We start from the raw sequence: 15,424 nt of genomic DNA on the forward strand, positions 1-15,424 counted from the left end.
GTGGCTCAGTGGGTTAAAGCCTTTGCCTTCGGCTCAGGTTGGAATCCCAGGGTCCTAGGATCGAGCCCCGAATCGGGCTCTCTGCTCAGCGGGGGGCCTGCTTCTCCCCGATCTCTCTCTGCCTGCCTCTCTGCCTACTTGTGATCTCTGTCAAATCAATAAATAAAATCTTTAAAAAAAAAAAGATATATTCATCCTAGAAAATATGTATCAATCACAACAAATCACCCAAAATCCCAAAGCCTAGAGATGAATACTTAAGATTTTGATTTATAGTTCTCTTCATTTTTTCTATGTATATATTTTTAAATTTACATTTTTCATCAAAATGAGATTATGCAACCTTAAATCCTACTTTTTATACCTAACAAAATATCTTATGGGCCTTTCCAAGATCCTGAATATAGTATGTAATGTCTTGAGGCTTTGTTGCAATTGAACTGAAACAGAAAAACAGAAAATCACTCAAATCATGAGTGTTTAGCTTGATAAATTTTCCCTAAGTGTCACATTCATCTTACCAACATGCAGATCAAGATATTGAACATGACCAACATTCCAGAAGGTTCCTTGTGCCCCCCTCCTATTCACTGTCCTTTGCAAGGAATACCATACGTACTTCTAACTTTATATAAATGGAATCATATTGTATGTATGTTTGTATCTGTCTTCGTTCAATACATCACTTCAGTGACCACACATTATTTCTTTGAATTGCTGTAATTTATTCAGTTTATTCTTATTGTCATGCATTTTTCACCAAATGTTTGCTTTCATTAAAAATTCTTTAATGAATATCTACGTACAAAACAATGATTTTTTTTTCCTTACAATAAATCCACTGACTAAAAAAATTTAAGACTTTTGACTTATATACCAGATTGCCCTTCTGAAAGATTGTACCAATTTTATATTCCCATCATAGCATATAAGACTTCCAATTTCCGTGGTGTGGCCCAAAATTGAACACAAAACCCCAGATGTAATCCAACTACCATCCACCACAAATGTCTCTACCGGTCTTAAATATCCTCACTTCCTTTTACAGTACATAAATAGACTGCAAGTACAAATATCCTCTACGTTCTCTGACAAAGACAAAAATACAGAATGCTGGAAATGACCTTGGAATTTATCTAGTCCAACAAGCTTATTTTCAGATGAGAATACAGAAGCCCAAAGAGGAGAAATGTCAGTGCAGACAGATTCCCAGTTAAAACCAAACCAGAAGACCGTGTATAGGAAAAAAGCTGCAAAGAAATAAAACAGGGGTGCCTGCTTGGCTCAGATGGTTAAGCATCTGCCTTCGGCTCAGGTCAGGATCCCAGAGGCCTGGAATCGAGCCCCATGTCGGGCTCCCAGCTCATGGGGAGTCTGTTTCTTCCACCCCGCTCTGCCTGCTTCTCCTTCTGCTCGTGTTCTCTCTCTCTGTCTAATAAATATGAAATCTTGAATGAAAGAAAGAAAACAAAATGTATTTCCGGCAGTGACCTTTGGGAAATAAGATTACGGGAGATTTTTCTTTTTACTTTTCTGAATTATTTAAATCTTCAATAAGGAGCATATATTTCTTTGACAGTAGAGAAAAACTATTTTCTTTCTTTTTTTTTTAAATATTTTATTTATTTGTTTCACAGAGAAAGAGAGAGAGCACAAGCAGAGTGAGCAGCAGGCAGTGGGAGATGGGGAGAAGCAGACTTCCCACCGAGCAGGGAGTCTGACGCCAGGCTCAATCCCAGGACCCTGGGATCACAACCTGAGCCAAAAACAGACACCCAGGCAACTGAGCCACCCAGGCACCGCTAGAGTATTTTCTTTTTTTTTTTTCTTTTTAAAGATTTTTATTTATTTATTTGACAGACAGAGATCACAAGTAGGCAGAGAGGCAGGCAGAGAGAGAGGAAGGGAAGCAGGCTCCCCACTGAGCAGAGAGCCTGATGCAGGGCTCGATCCCAGGACCCTGGGATCATGACCTGAGCTGAAGGCAGAGGCTTTAACCCACTGAGCCACCCAGGTGCCCCTAGAGTATTTTCTTTAAGAGAAGGAAAACATAGAAAAGAGAGGCTAAGTTTGTAAATTGCCTCTATATTCATTTAATGCATGCCTAAGATCATAGTGTAGTGGGCTACAAAATAGGAAAAAAGGTGGCTCGATAACTTTAAGATGAATTTGGAAGAATCAGAATACTCTAGAATAATAAATTCTCAGAATTTAGAGACCTAAATAGGAAGAGCCTGACTGGGGGTGCCTGGGTAGCTCAGTCAGTTAAACGTTCATCCCTTGATTTCAGCTCAGGTTATGATCTCAGGGCAGTGAGATCAGGCAGATGAGCCTGCTTAATATTCTCTCCCTCGCCCTCTACCCTACCCCCTCCCTCTCAAAAAAGGCAGGCGGGGTGGGGTGCTGACTGAAGCAACTTTTGGAAGGCTCTAGTCTGTAAACTTGATGAGTCAAGTCTGGAACGGGCCCTGGAGACCTCTGGGTAAAGAAGAAAAAGACAGGTTTTTTAGTAGTATTTATACTACAATTTGGAAATCCTGCCTCTGTCTCTGTTTAGAGATAGAGTTAGGATGGAGATGGGGCATGGAGTGGGGGCTGAGATGGAGATGGGATTGGGATAGGGATGGGGATGGGATGGATTTGGGTTTGGTTTGGAGATGGATATGGGAAAGAGATGGGTTTAGATGGGGATGTGGTTGGGATGGAGATGGGATTAGGATGGAAATGCATTTAGGATGAAGAGTGGTTTGTACTAAGAGCTGTAGTAGTTCACAGCATCATGTGGTGGAAATGTTTAGGAATCCCTGCCTTGGCGCATGCCGTTTCCTCTCATCCAGGACCTGAACCTTCCTTATCTTGTCTCTACCTAAGAGCTAAAGTCATGGAGCCAATTCTGGCATCTTGTCTTAATGAGACATTTCACACATCTTTCTGCGTGTATGATAGATTCTGTGAAAGGCAGAATCGTTGACTGTTTACAACAGAGATAAAATCATGTCCCTAAAGTCTCCAGGTTAGTTGTTGGGGGGGGGGGGCGCTGATAGGGTTACTAGTTTTAACAAATATAAATACAAAACAGCTAGTTAAATTCGAATTTTAGGTAAACAGTGATGGGGTGTAGTGTAAGCATGTCTGATATAATAGTTCACTGGATGACAGCTGGCAACCCTATGGGGCCACCATGAAAGCCTGGGTCTTGCTTGACTGAAGGATGTGCAGGTCTACCTCATTTCCAGAACGGCCATACATGTGAGAGGCTGTAGAGCTTAGGTACCAAGGCACAGGTGTGACCTTGGACACAGATTTTTTACTTAACACTTACTTCGGGATTTCTGGGTGGTTCAGTCAGTTAAGCATCTGCCTTTGGCTCAGGTCACAATCCCAGGGTCCTGGGATTGAGTCTCACATCGGGCTCCCTGCTCGGTGGGGAGCCTGCTTCTCCCTCTGCCTGCCACTCCCCCCTGTTTATGCTCGCTTTCTCTCTCTGATAGATAAATAAATAAACCTTTAACAACAACAAACAAACAAAAAACAGTTCAAATAGTTATTGTAAGGATTAAATGACTCTACGAGTCATAAACTTAGAGTCATAAACACACACATAAACATAAACACACATATAAACACAGAGAGAGAGAAAGAGAAAGAGAAAAAAACACTAATTTAATCCAGACTCTTCAATTCACAGACAAGGAAGCCAGCATCCAAAGAGGCAAAATCTCCCAAGGTCTCCCATGATCACGCAGCTAGTTCAATGCAGGAATGGCCTAGGACCAAAGTCGGCTAACTCCCAATGTCACGTACAGGGCTACCTCCCACTCCCTGAAGCTCTCAGATTGTTTACCATCCATTTATTCATTCACTCTGATCTAACAACTACCGAGTGCCCACTGTACACCAGACACTGATACATAAGACGTAGCACCTGCCATCAAGAAGTTCATGGTCACGTGTGAAGTTTTTCCTTATACCCTGCAGCTGACCTTGTCACTGGCATATTTTATCCTATTCACCAAATAACCTGAAGCAGCAGTGCATTTCAGAACTCACAGAGATGTTGTCTTTGAGGATAAAGATCTATTTTTCTTAGTTGTTTCCGGTCAGACAGAGTCAGTTCTCAGCAACAGCCTGCTGAAACTCAGTGTGGTGACACAGCTCATCCCAGCTACAGAAAGTTGAAAGTGACTCATAGCCCTGAAGTGGTTGGGGATCATTCCTAGGGCACAGTCAGTTCATGATCCAATGGAATAATACTTTTTCTCTGAAAGGAATCGTTTGGTTACAAAAATCTAAACCTAACCTTGGAACACATTTTCATTTAGGAAGAAAGTAGTATTTCAAGAGGTAGGAATCATATAGCTCTTTAAACAGCTCTGATGACTGTATAAAAATAAGATAGTTTGCTATGCAAAAGATAGTTGATACCTTCACAAGCTGTAACTGTGAAGATGACCCATCTTCAAAGATGTTAAAATAGTATCACAATATAAAAGTGCTGTTCCCTAATTTGTAATTACAGAGGTTGACGCTCAAAGAGGATATGTGACTTGATCCATGTCCTCTAACTAGATACAGATATGAGATATAAACCCAGAACTTGAGTCATTTGGTCCAATATTCTTTGACATGGAAGGAAAGAGAGTTGTCACTTTCGTGGGGCCACAGGACTCCTGGACACTGGCCTTAAGGAACCATCTCTGGTGACAGCAAGCCAGGTTCTGTGGGGATACCACCAAAAACAAAGCAGTCTGCACTCTCTGCGAGCTTCAGCCTAGCAAAGGAAGGAAGAGAATGTGGGCAAAGTACATGTCCTGGAAGCCAGCGGAAGAGAAGATTCCAAGATGTTTATCAATGGTATTAAATGCTACTAAAGGGACAAAAACTATAATAAAGACCAAAAGAAGTTCATTAAATTATATGAAAGTTACACAATCACTCTTGAACTCTAAAAGATCTACTTCGAAGAGTGATGAGAGCGGGATGTGGCTTGCAAGAGGACAGGGAGTCAATGAAAGAGAGGGAAGTTCAAACAGGCAGTTTTAGAATACCGAAAAAAAATAGGAAAGAAAATGAAAATAACTAGAGGATGCAGACAATGGTAGAAATATTCTCCTTTGGATTGGAAAGAAACCAGCCTCTTGTTACGCTGAAGAGAGATAAGATGGTGTCAACTGAGAGGAGCACATTTCATGTGGACAAGAAAGAGGAGCAAGTTTTTGGAGCAGGAAGAAGGAGAGGATCCTTTCAGCATAAATCAAAAATAATTCATTATTGGGGAAGGTGGGTGAAATAGGTTATGGGGACCAAGGAGTGCACTTGTCATGACGAGCACTGGGTGATGTGTGGAAGTGTTGAGTCACTATAGTGTACACCTGAAACTAACATAACTCTGTATGTTAACTATCCTGAAGTTAAAACAATAAAATAAAATAAAAATAATTCATTCTTTCAGCCACAATTATGAGGTGTCTCTTCAGACACTGTGTTTGGGCACCCAAGTGAGCAAAGCATAACCATAGCCTGTGCTTGTGAACCATCGAGTCCAATATGGAAGACAGACCTTAAGTAGCTGGTAGACCAATAGAAGGAGGGATTCCTGCTGGGGCGAGGAGTCCCTCCCAGTGTTTACGGACCCGGCTGCTAGGCTTAGCTCATTGCTGTGATGCTGGATTCAGTGTCCACAGAAGACATTGTAACCTGCTTTATTCCATTCCTATTTGAAATATTTAAAGATAAAAGTGGGATAGAAACTTGCATACTTGCATTTGTTTGAATTTGGGGTTCAGCTAATTCTTCTCCTGACATGATTTGTTTGGTCTTTTCTCTCTGAGCCCAGAACGTGCTGCCCCACCCCCTAAGGTTTGCCTTTGGAGGCAGGCGCTCTCTTGCGGGGCCGGCCAGTGAGGCCAGGAGTTGGCTCCTAAGAGGGGCTTGACTGATGGATCCAGGAGCTGCCTCCTGGGAGGGGAGGGCTCCTGGAAATAAAGAGCACACTGAGGAAGGGGGCCCAGATAGGCACATGGAGGTGATGCAGCTTCATTTCAGCTCCACCTCAAAGAACGGGGACCCCTGGGTTGACAGCTCTCCTTCTGCAGGCCTCCTCCTGTATAGCGCTGTTGGAACCTGGGGGTTTGGGGGGGGGCGGGAGTGGAGGGAGATACCTACTGAGCTGTGACATGAGATCTCCCAGTACTTCGGTTGCACCATAGAGCATGTTAGTCTTTCCATGGAAAAAAATATAAATTATATTGGAGGTTGAGAAGAAAAGTTTCTCAACATTTTTTTTTCTTTCGACGTGTTGATGAACCCTTCAAAACAGGATCTCTTAGCGCAGACACTGTGTGAATGACACCAGGCGATATTGCGTCTAGGGTCGCTCAGGGCTTAGAGCCTTGAGTAATGATCCACCAGAAGTCAGTGAGATGACAGGAAGTGTGACAGTCCCTCATCTGCTATCTGTCATCTTGTCACCAGAGAGCACAGCCCACTTGTTCTGATACGTGGCACCTCAGAAGATTTTTTTCCGTTATAACTAATTATCCAGGAGGGGTATCAAGGCCCCACTGTTTTTTATTTAAAAAGTTGTAAGGGGGGCGCCTGGGTGGCTCAGTGGGTTAAAGCCTCTGCCTTCAGCTCAGGTCATGATCTCAGCGTCCTGGGATCGAGCCCCGCATTGGGCTCTCTGCTCAACAGGGAGCACGCTTCCCTCTCTCTCTCTTTCTGCCTGCCTCTCTGCCTGCTTGTGTTCTCTCTCTGTCAAAGAGATAAATAAAATCTTTTAAAAAATAAAAAAATAAAAATTTGTAAGGCCTCAAAGACGTGCAAGTGACATTATATGAAAATCCGTATTTCTACTTGCAGTTTTTGTGCCTTCACCGCAGTGATAAAAATCACTTTGTTCTCCAGTTTGGAGCCATGGGAAGAATCAAGGCATTGTGTAGATTACTTAAAATTCCACTGTGCCTGCACCATTTGGCCAAAGAATGCTGAGAATTTGCAGCTGTTGCTCCACAAAAGGTTCCTAACTGGGGCAGGGACTGCCGTTGAACACACAGCTGTTGTTAATTTGAGCTGAAGATTTTTAATTGCCTTTGTGTCAAAATTTATTAAATAACATTTCAGAGGAACAAAAACTGTAATAGTCGCATTAGTGGAGTGCTGAAAGAAGAAAGTCATTGGAACGCGGCATTTTTGCCTTGTAAGCCGAGTCTGAAAATACCTTTTCCACATGACTGGCTTCCAGCCATCCCAAGAAAAGGGTTTCTAGGTAAATCTGGCCACAGAAGCCCTGGAGGCTTCTGCAGGGGCTCAGCCCACCCTTGTTCTTACTCTTTTATCTGGAAGCACTTCTTGCCTGAGTGGCCTTCTCTTGTTCCCGTACTGTCCCTCCGTTTCTGTTATTGTGGGAGGTGAGTCCTAGTGCTCAGGGCAAGCGTGACATTGGCTGGGGGCCGGCTGCTCCTGCTGAGCGGTCTGCGTCCTTCTTGGGAGCCTCTGTAATTGCCGTTGTCCTGTTATCTCTAGCCCATCCATGACAATCCTGCGAGGCAACTGAGCCCTCCCCACTTAGCTGACAGCAGCTGCATGGGTGAGCGGTAGACAAACAGGCACCTTTCCTTCATTTTTTGTCAAGGAAAGGAGAGAGAAGGTGAGGCCCTTCTACTAATAAGGAACAACAGCTAAGTTTCCCTCAGGAGGGAAGCTGCTAAGTGTCCTGAGAAAGGGGTTTTGAATATGAAGAGAGACGAACCAGAGAAATGGCGGAATAAGTCATAAATCCTCACTACCATGCTAACATCCCTGCCATGTTCTCATTTTAATGTTCAGAATTCCCTCTAACAGGGAAAACTTCAGTTCATCAGGCACTTAGGAAACACCTACTGTAGAGGCACATGGGTGGCTCAGTGGCTTAAGCCTCTGCCTTCGGCTCAGGTCCTGATCTCAGGGTCCTGGGATCAAGCCCCACATCGGGCTCTCTGCTCAGCGGGGAGCCTGCTTCCCTCTCTCTCTCTCTGACTGCTTCTGTGCCTACTTGTGATCTCTGTCTGTCAAATAAATAAATAAAATCTTTAAAAAAAAAAAAAAAGGAAACACCTACTGTGTGCCAGGTGCGATACTAGTGAAGGACCTGGAGGCCAAGTGGCAGACAGGCTGAGGGCACCGACGTGCTGTCAGAACCACTCACTCTCATAGAGGGGGACTTCCTGGTGGAAGAGGCAAGCGTTTGATGGAGGCCGAAGAGATGATGAGGATCTCAATAGTTAGAGGAGGAAGGAATCTGGGAGAGCAAAAGCATGGTGGTTTAGAAAAGTTACATCTTGTTGCAAGGACAGGATGTAGCTGGACATGACAGTGTTGGGCAGGGATAAGACACACACAAAAAAAGAAGGGCTGGAGAGGTTAAACTAGATTCTGGAAGGTTGAAATGCCCCTCTAAGGAGTTTGGATCTTATCCTGTGGGGACTGGAAAGTCACTTATGAATGCTCTGGAGCTGGGAAGCGTCAGTGCTTTTCAGGCAAATCATCCTGTGAGCAGGTCTGCTGGACTCCAGAGCCTCACCCATTCCCCCCATGCAGAGGTGGAATGACTCTTGAGGACCTGCTCACCCTACAGGCCAGTCTGGCTAGCAGGGAAGAGAAGAGGAAAGGCCTCTGAGAGCCAGAGTCCAGGCTTCAAGTCCTTGACTTGCTACCTACTAGCCAGGTGGCTATGAAAGTTGAGTTAATTCTCTGTGCCTCTGCTTCCCCATCTGTAAAAAGGGGGAAATAGCACCTGACTCTTAAAATTATTTTAAATTAATACATAAAATGCTTAGAACAATGAGTGGTACAGTAAGCTCCTGATAAAGGTTAACTATTATTTTCAGGAATAAAATCTTACAACTTAGCACTGGTTGAACTTGGGGCAGGGGAAAGCAAGAGAGTCAAGGGTGTAATGGCTCATCCAAGGAATATGGCTCATACTCAGAAGTAATAATAATATTCAGAAAACAGCAGGAAAAAAATCATATTGAGGTATATTCTACAAAATAAATAAAATCTTCGAAAGGGTTGAGGCCACATGAAAAAACTCGTTCTATGTGGAAGGAGACCAGAAGGACCTGACAACTAAAAGCAATGAGTGATTCTGAACTTGACCCATTGGCTTCAAAGGACATGGCTGGTATAAATCCATGGAAATCTGAACGGATTCTGAAGATGTAGTTACGTAGCAGCGCATGCTTGGCTCCTGGTCTGGAGGCAATGAAACTGAAGTGTTCTGTAGTGATGAGGGATCAGGTTGGCCACTTACTCGCAAATATTCCAGAAAGTTCTTTATTGTCTACTGATAACTCTGCCCTGTGCTTGGGATTGTTTAATAATGAAAACAATGTATTTTAAAAATTAATAGCTAGCCTTTGTTGGGCACTCATTGTGTACCCAGCACCGTGGTCAGTGCTTTAAACATGAGTATATTCAGTTCCCCAGGAAACTTCTCTTTCTTCTCTACCCAAAGCGTCCCATGTCCCTCCCAGTGCCCTGGAGCAGCGTGAACTCTGCCCACTAAGTAGTTACCTACTAACTGCTTGTTGGGGTGTATAACGCTTACCCAGCCCCCACTCTGGACAGCCCACTCTTCAGGGGCAGGGAATGTACCCCATTCTCCACGGTATCCACACTTCCCAACACAGCTCCCTGTAAAGCATAAATACCCCATACGAGCTTGGATGGATAAAGTCCATGGGCTTGTTCACCATGGTGACTTGGGAGGGGTGTCTGAAACAGGACTCCTTTTCTAGGTGGCCCAGGCTCTGGCAAAGGCACACAGTGTGGAAAGCTGGTGGAAAAATATGGATTGACACATCTCTCGACTGGTGACCTCCTGCGTAATGAGCTGTCGTCAGAATCTGAAAGAAGCAAACTGATCAGAGACATCATGGAACGTGGCGACCTGGTGCCCTCAGTAAGCAACAGTTGCCTTCCCTGGAAAGGGGTCGGGGGGTGGGGGGATATTTTGGAGTGTTGCAGTTAGTCTAAGCCCCCAAAGACCATAGCTACATTTTATTTCCCTCTGATGTGAAAGTCCAGAGGCAGTTGGAGGGTCCACAGCAGAGACCCATCTGCCAGACCATGTCCCGGCCCAGGTTCCTTCCACTCTGTTGCTCTGCCAGCCCCTTGAGTGTTAGCCTATCTCATATTCTCCCAGGGAATTGGTCCCCACGTAGTGTTAAAACCTTCAAAGCACAGGTGAGCATGCTGCAACAGAGCCTATAATTAGAGCCCCCTGGAAAATAGAAAATAACATTTTGGTCTTGTCTGGAAAGTATGATAGCATTATCTTGCAATCTGGTATCTTCCTTAGACAGTTTAAGTAGCGAATATCCCTTTTATGCCTCTTTTTTCCTTTCAAGTCACCATCCACCTCTGAGCCGCTGGATGCCATGGGTAGCAAAAAATATTCATCACTGCCCTATGAGGGCCCTGCTAGTCTCTGTAATTAGGGCTTGTACTGTGCAGACCATATTAGCTACCAAAGCTTTATGCTTCCTCTTCAAATAGCTACAGTCCCTAGCAATTCTCTCAAGTCAGTGGATATCAAATTTTATAAAATATTTACTGGAAAAAATCAACAGAGAAGCACATTTTATACCATGTTTTGCCTAGTTTTAAACTGCCATTATGCCTAATTTATGGCGTGTTACCATAAGAAATACAGCCACTATATTTCATCTATTGTAAGATGCTATTTTAAGACATCCCAGTAAAATATAACTAATAAACTATTCCATATATAACTATACCAGCATGAAAAAAACGCTATTAAACTGTGACTGATTGTAAGATACGTACTAATTTCATAGACAATAAAATGTGGGGAGAAAGTGAAACTAAGGATGAATGAAATATGATATATTTCTGTCGGCTGTTAATCTTACATGAACCTTTCTCCCTCCCAAAATGGGATGACTAGTGGAGATGGGTGGTAATGCTAGTGTTGTTCTGTGGAAGAGCTCAGATCCTGACCACTGTCTCTCTGCTCCAGGGCATCATTCTGGAGCTCCTGAAGGAGGCCATGTTGGCCAGCCTCAGCGACACCATGGGCTTCCTGATTGACGGCTATCCCCAAGAAGTGAAGCAAGGGGAAGAGTTCGGACGTAGGGTGAGCTGTTGTTATGGGGATCTTTCCAGAAGGAAAATAAAGGACATCATTGAGGTTGGGGGATAAACTCAAAAGTCTATCTCTCTCCTAATTACATTAACCAAACTTTCAGTTGCAAATGCAAAAACTCTACACAAACTGACCAAAAAGAGGAGAGTGGGGTAGGTGATGATAGTGGATTTATTGGCTCAAGTAACTAAAATGTCTAGAAGTGGTTCACACGTGGTTGGACCCATGTATTTAAATTTGTTCATCCATTGTGTTGTGCCTTTCTCCATCTCTTTTCCAGGCTTTTTTTCACCATCCAAGTGATCTCAGAGAGAGTGTTTTTCTTTTCCAATGGGGGTAGCTGATGACCCAAGGTTGTGTTTCATTATCCTGGGTTGGGTCATGAGCCCATTGCTGAACCAATCACTATGGCCAAGGGGAAGATGGGAGGGCATATAATGGAATATCTAGGAATACCCTGATTCATTGGGTAAGACCAGGCTAGGGATGAGAAAGGGAGGAGGGAGCACCATACCTGAAGCATGCAGACTGAGGAAGGGAAGGAAAATTACCCAAGAAAGAATAGGGACGCCCCTAGAAGCCATCAAGGGAAATGATGCTAGACAGGCAGAGTCAAGTGAAGTGTATGCACTGCTCCAACCTCCCACCATCCAGCCTCCCAAGTCCCTCATCTCCTAGTGAAGCAGGTGGGGCAGGACCATTCACAGGGGAACAGTAGTAAGTAAAAACCATCATAACTATCCTTTATTGAACCTACTCTTGCCTCACTCTGTTGCTGCTACACACTGTACATCCATTTACCTCTAAAGTCCAAGCAAGCAGGAAATATTTGTCCCCAGTTATTAAACAAAGATTCCAGAGCTCACAAGTATTAATATTTATCTAGATACCTCTTTAGACTAGTTTCGGACATTTTCATATTTCATTTCATATATTTTTAATAACCTTTTTTAGATGATAGATAGATAGATAGATAGATAGATGGATGAAGTACTTTCTTCATGTTAAAGGTGATGAATTCAGCCCATAGAGACTTGCCCACAGTCATAGGGCTGGTAAGTGACAACTGCTGGTAGATCTCTAACACTACAGTGTGGATAACAGTGAATCATGCTTGTGTGTCCCCTGGAGATTAGTCTGACCTTCTGAGCCCATTTGATTGAACTTCCTTAGATAGTATCTGAGAATTTAAAGGCCAGTTGCTCACCTTCCCCTACATTTCCTGCTAGCAACCAGAGTCAAAGAAAAAATGCGCCAGCCTAGTTGGCAAGAGTGGGATGAGTCCACCAGCGCTGGCCCTCAGCTCGGGAGCCTCTGGCAACCAGGAGCGAGTAGCAGAGCCGTGACTAGTGGTTCCAGGCAGTTCCCAGTGGGGGGCGCTCATATCCACTATTCCGCGGAGCTTTCCCACACAAAACAAACCGCTTGAAGAATTCAAACTTCAACATACATCAACTACTTTTTTTCAAAAAGTATTCGAAATTTTGTTATTCGAAAGATTGTTATCCTTTCTTTAAAAAAGGTTTTATTTGGGGCGCCTGGGAGGCTCAGTCGTTAAGCGTCTGCCTTCAGCTCAGGTCGTGGTCCCAGCGTCCTGGGATCCAGCCCCACATGGGGCTGCTTCCTCCGCGGGAAGCCTGCTTCTCCCTCTCTCACTCCCCATGCTTGTGTTCCCTCTCTCGCTGTGCCTGTCTCTCTGACAAATAAATAAATAAAATCTTTAAAAATAAAAAATAAAATAATAAAATAAAAAAGATTTTACTTATTTATCTGACAGAGGGAGACACAGCGAGAGGGAACACAAGCAGGGGGAGTGGGAGAGGGAGAAGCAGACTCCCCACCAAGCAGAGAGCCTGATGTGGGGCTCCATCCCAGGACCCTGGGATCATGACCTGAGCGGAAGGCAGATACTTAACGACTGAACCACCCAGGTGCCCTATGCTCTCCTTTCTTGAAATATCATGCTAAAATACACATAACATAAAAGTTAACATTGTAACCACTTTTAAGTGTAGAGTTCAATAGTGTTAAGTGTATTTGCATTGTTGTGCAACCATTCTCAAGAAGTCTTGGAAAACAGGAATTCTATACCCATTAAACAACAACTCCCTGTCTCTCTCCCCTCAGCCCCTGCAGCCCACATTCTACTTTCTGTCTCTAAGAATCTATTTTAGGGACCTCTTCTAGGTGGAATCAGCCTAATTTGTTCTTTTGTGGCTGGCCTATTTCACTTAGCATCATGTCCTCAAGGCTCATCCAAGTTGTAGCGCATGTTACAATTTCCTTCCTTTTTACAGTTGAGCAATATTTTGGTTATCCATTCACCCATGAAAAGTGACTTGGGTTGGCTATCGTAAATAAGGCTATGAACATGGACCTACAAATCTCTTCCTCAGGACTCTGCTTTCAACTCCTTTAGGTATAGATACAGAAGTGTAATCACTGGAACGTCTGGTAATTCTATCACACACCACCTACCTCAGCCGCTGCGCCATTTTATATTCCCACCAGCAGAGCATGGGGGTTCCAGCTTCTCTACAACCTCACCAACCCCTGTTATTTTCTGGGGGGTTGGCTAGTCCCTACCTTAACGGGCATGAGGTGATTTCTTATTATGGTTTTGGTTTGCATCTTCTTTTTTTTTTTTAAGATTTTATTTATTTATTTGACAGACAGAGATCACAAGTAGGCAGAGAGGCAGGCAGGGAGAGAGGAGGAAGCAGACTCCCTGCTGAGCAGAGACCCCCCCACCCCCGATTCGGGGCTCGAACCCAGGACCCTGGGATCATGACTAAAGCCGAAGGCAGAGGCTTTAACCCACTGAGCCACCCAGGCACCCCTTGGTTTTCATCTTCTTAAAAATGAATTATGTTGACCATCTATTCTTGTTCTTGTTGGCCATCTATGTATCTTCTTTGGAGAAATGTCTAGTCACATTCCTTGCCCATCTTTTAATCAGGTTGTTTGGTTTCTTGTTATTGAGTTGTAGGAGTTATTTATATATTCTGGATATTAACCCCTTATCAGATATATGATTTGTTAATATTTTCTCCCATTCTGTATGTTTCCTTTTGTTCTATTGATTGTGTCCGTTGATGCACAGGGGGTTTTTTTAAGCTTTTATTTTTTTGGTAATCTCCACACCCACGGTGGGGCTCGAACTCACAACCCCAAGATCGAGAGTTGTGTGTTCCACTGACTGAGCCCGACAGGCATCCTGATACACGGACGCTTTTTATTTTGATATAGTCTAATTTATCTGTTTTTGCTTTTATTCCCTGTGTTTTAATGTCATGTCCAAGAAACCACAGCCAAATCCAATGTTGTGAAGATTTTCTCCTCTTTTCTTTAAGAATTTTATAGCTTTAGTTCTTACCTGTCGGTCATTAATTCATTTTGACCAATTTTTGTATGTGGTGCACAATAAAGGTCCAATTTCATTCTTTTGTATGTGGGTATCTGGTCTTCCCAGCGCTATTTGTTGGAAAGACTGTTTTTTCCCCAGCTGAATGGTCTTGACATCTTTGTCAAAAATCATTTGACCATCTATGTAAGAGTTTATTTCTGGGTCCTCTATTGTATTCCATTAGTCTGTATGTCTGTCTTTATGCCAGTCCCACACTGTTCATATCACTGTGACTTTGTAATAAGTTTTTAAATCAGGAAGTGTGAGACCTCTAACTTTGTTCTTTTTCAACAAACAAACAAAAAAACACCAGTGCCGTTGGGACTTTGATAAGGGTTGTTTTAAATCTTTAGATTGCTTTGGGTGGTATTGACATCTTAACCATACTGAGTCTTCTGTAGATTGTTTTACATCGTAGCGTCTCCTAGTCTTTCAGCCAAACTACAGGCTGAATAACTGAGGAACAGGGAAATTTTTTCTACATGACTTCAGAAGCAGGGCCTTGGCAAGGCTGGAGGATGGAGAGAGGATAGAAAGGAGTTGTTGGGTCAGGCCTTGACCCTGCAGAGTTTGGCGGTTGTAGAAGCACATCATTCAAATACAGTGGGAGACACCCTGTAACTGCCACAGGCCACGGTGTTCACTGAGGCTCAGGCTTCACAGTGGCAGCACACCTCTAGGTGATTTCACACTTATTTTGTCTGTGAACTTGAGGTCCGAAGAGCCCCAGGAGGACCTCCAAGAGAGTCAGGACGGTCATACACTTGCTTGGAGTGCTGGGGGAAAATGTCTTTGAAAAGTCTACTTTGCTAAATTATTCTTTTGAAGCCCCCAAGTGGTCCACAGTGATAAGGAAGATGCATGGTAAA

General features: G+C 43.6%; 1 protein-coding gene across 2 annotated transcripts in view; it reads left to right on the forward strand.

The window, feature by feature from the left end:
• The window catches only part of AK5 (adenylate kinase 5), a 241,089-nt gene that overhangs the window by 201,809 nt on the left and 23,856 nt on the right, over positions 1-15,424 (forward strand). For both annotated transcript variants that reach the window (XM_032870138.1, XM_032870136.1), the window contains exons 11-12: positions 9,780-9,943; positions 11,024-11,140. In XM_032870138.1, coding sequence (XP_032726029.1) covers positions 9,780-9,943; positions 11,024-11,140 — 281 coding nt within the window. The remainder of the gene's footprint in view (positions 1-9,779; positions 9,944-11,023; positions 11,141-15,424) is intronic.

Source organism: Lontra canadensis, unplaced genomic scaffold (genome assembly GCF_010015895.1).
Source record: "Lontra canadensis isolate GAN:19392208 unplaced genomic scaffold, GSC_riverotter_1.0 scaffold40, whole genome shotgun sequence".
Classification (NCBI taxonomy): Eukaryota; Metazoa; Chordata; class Mammalia; order Carnivora; family Mustelidae; genus Lontra; species Lontra canadensis.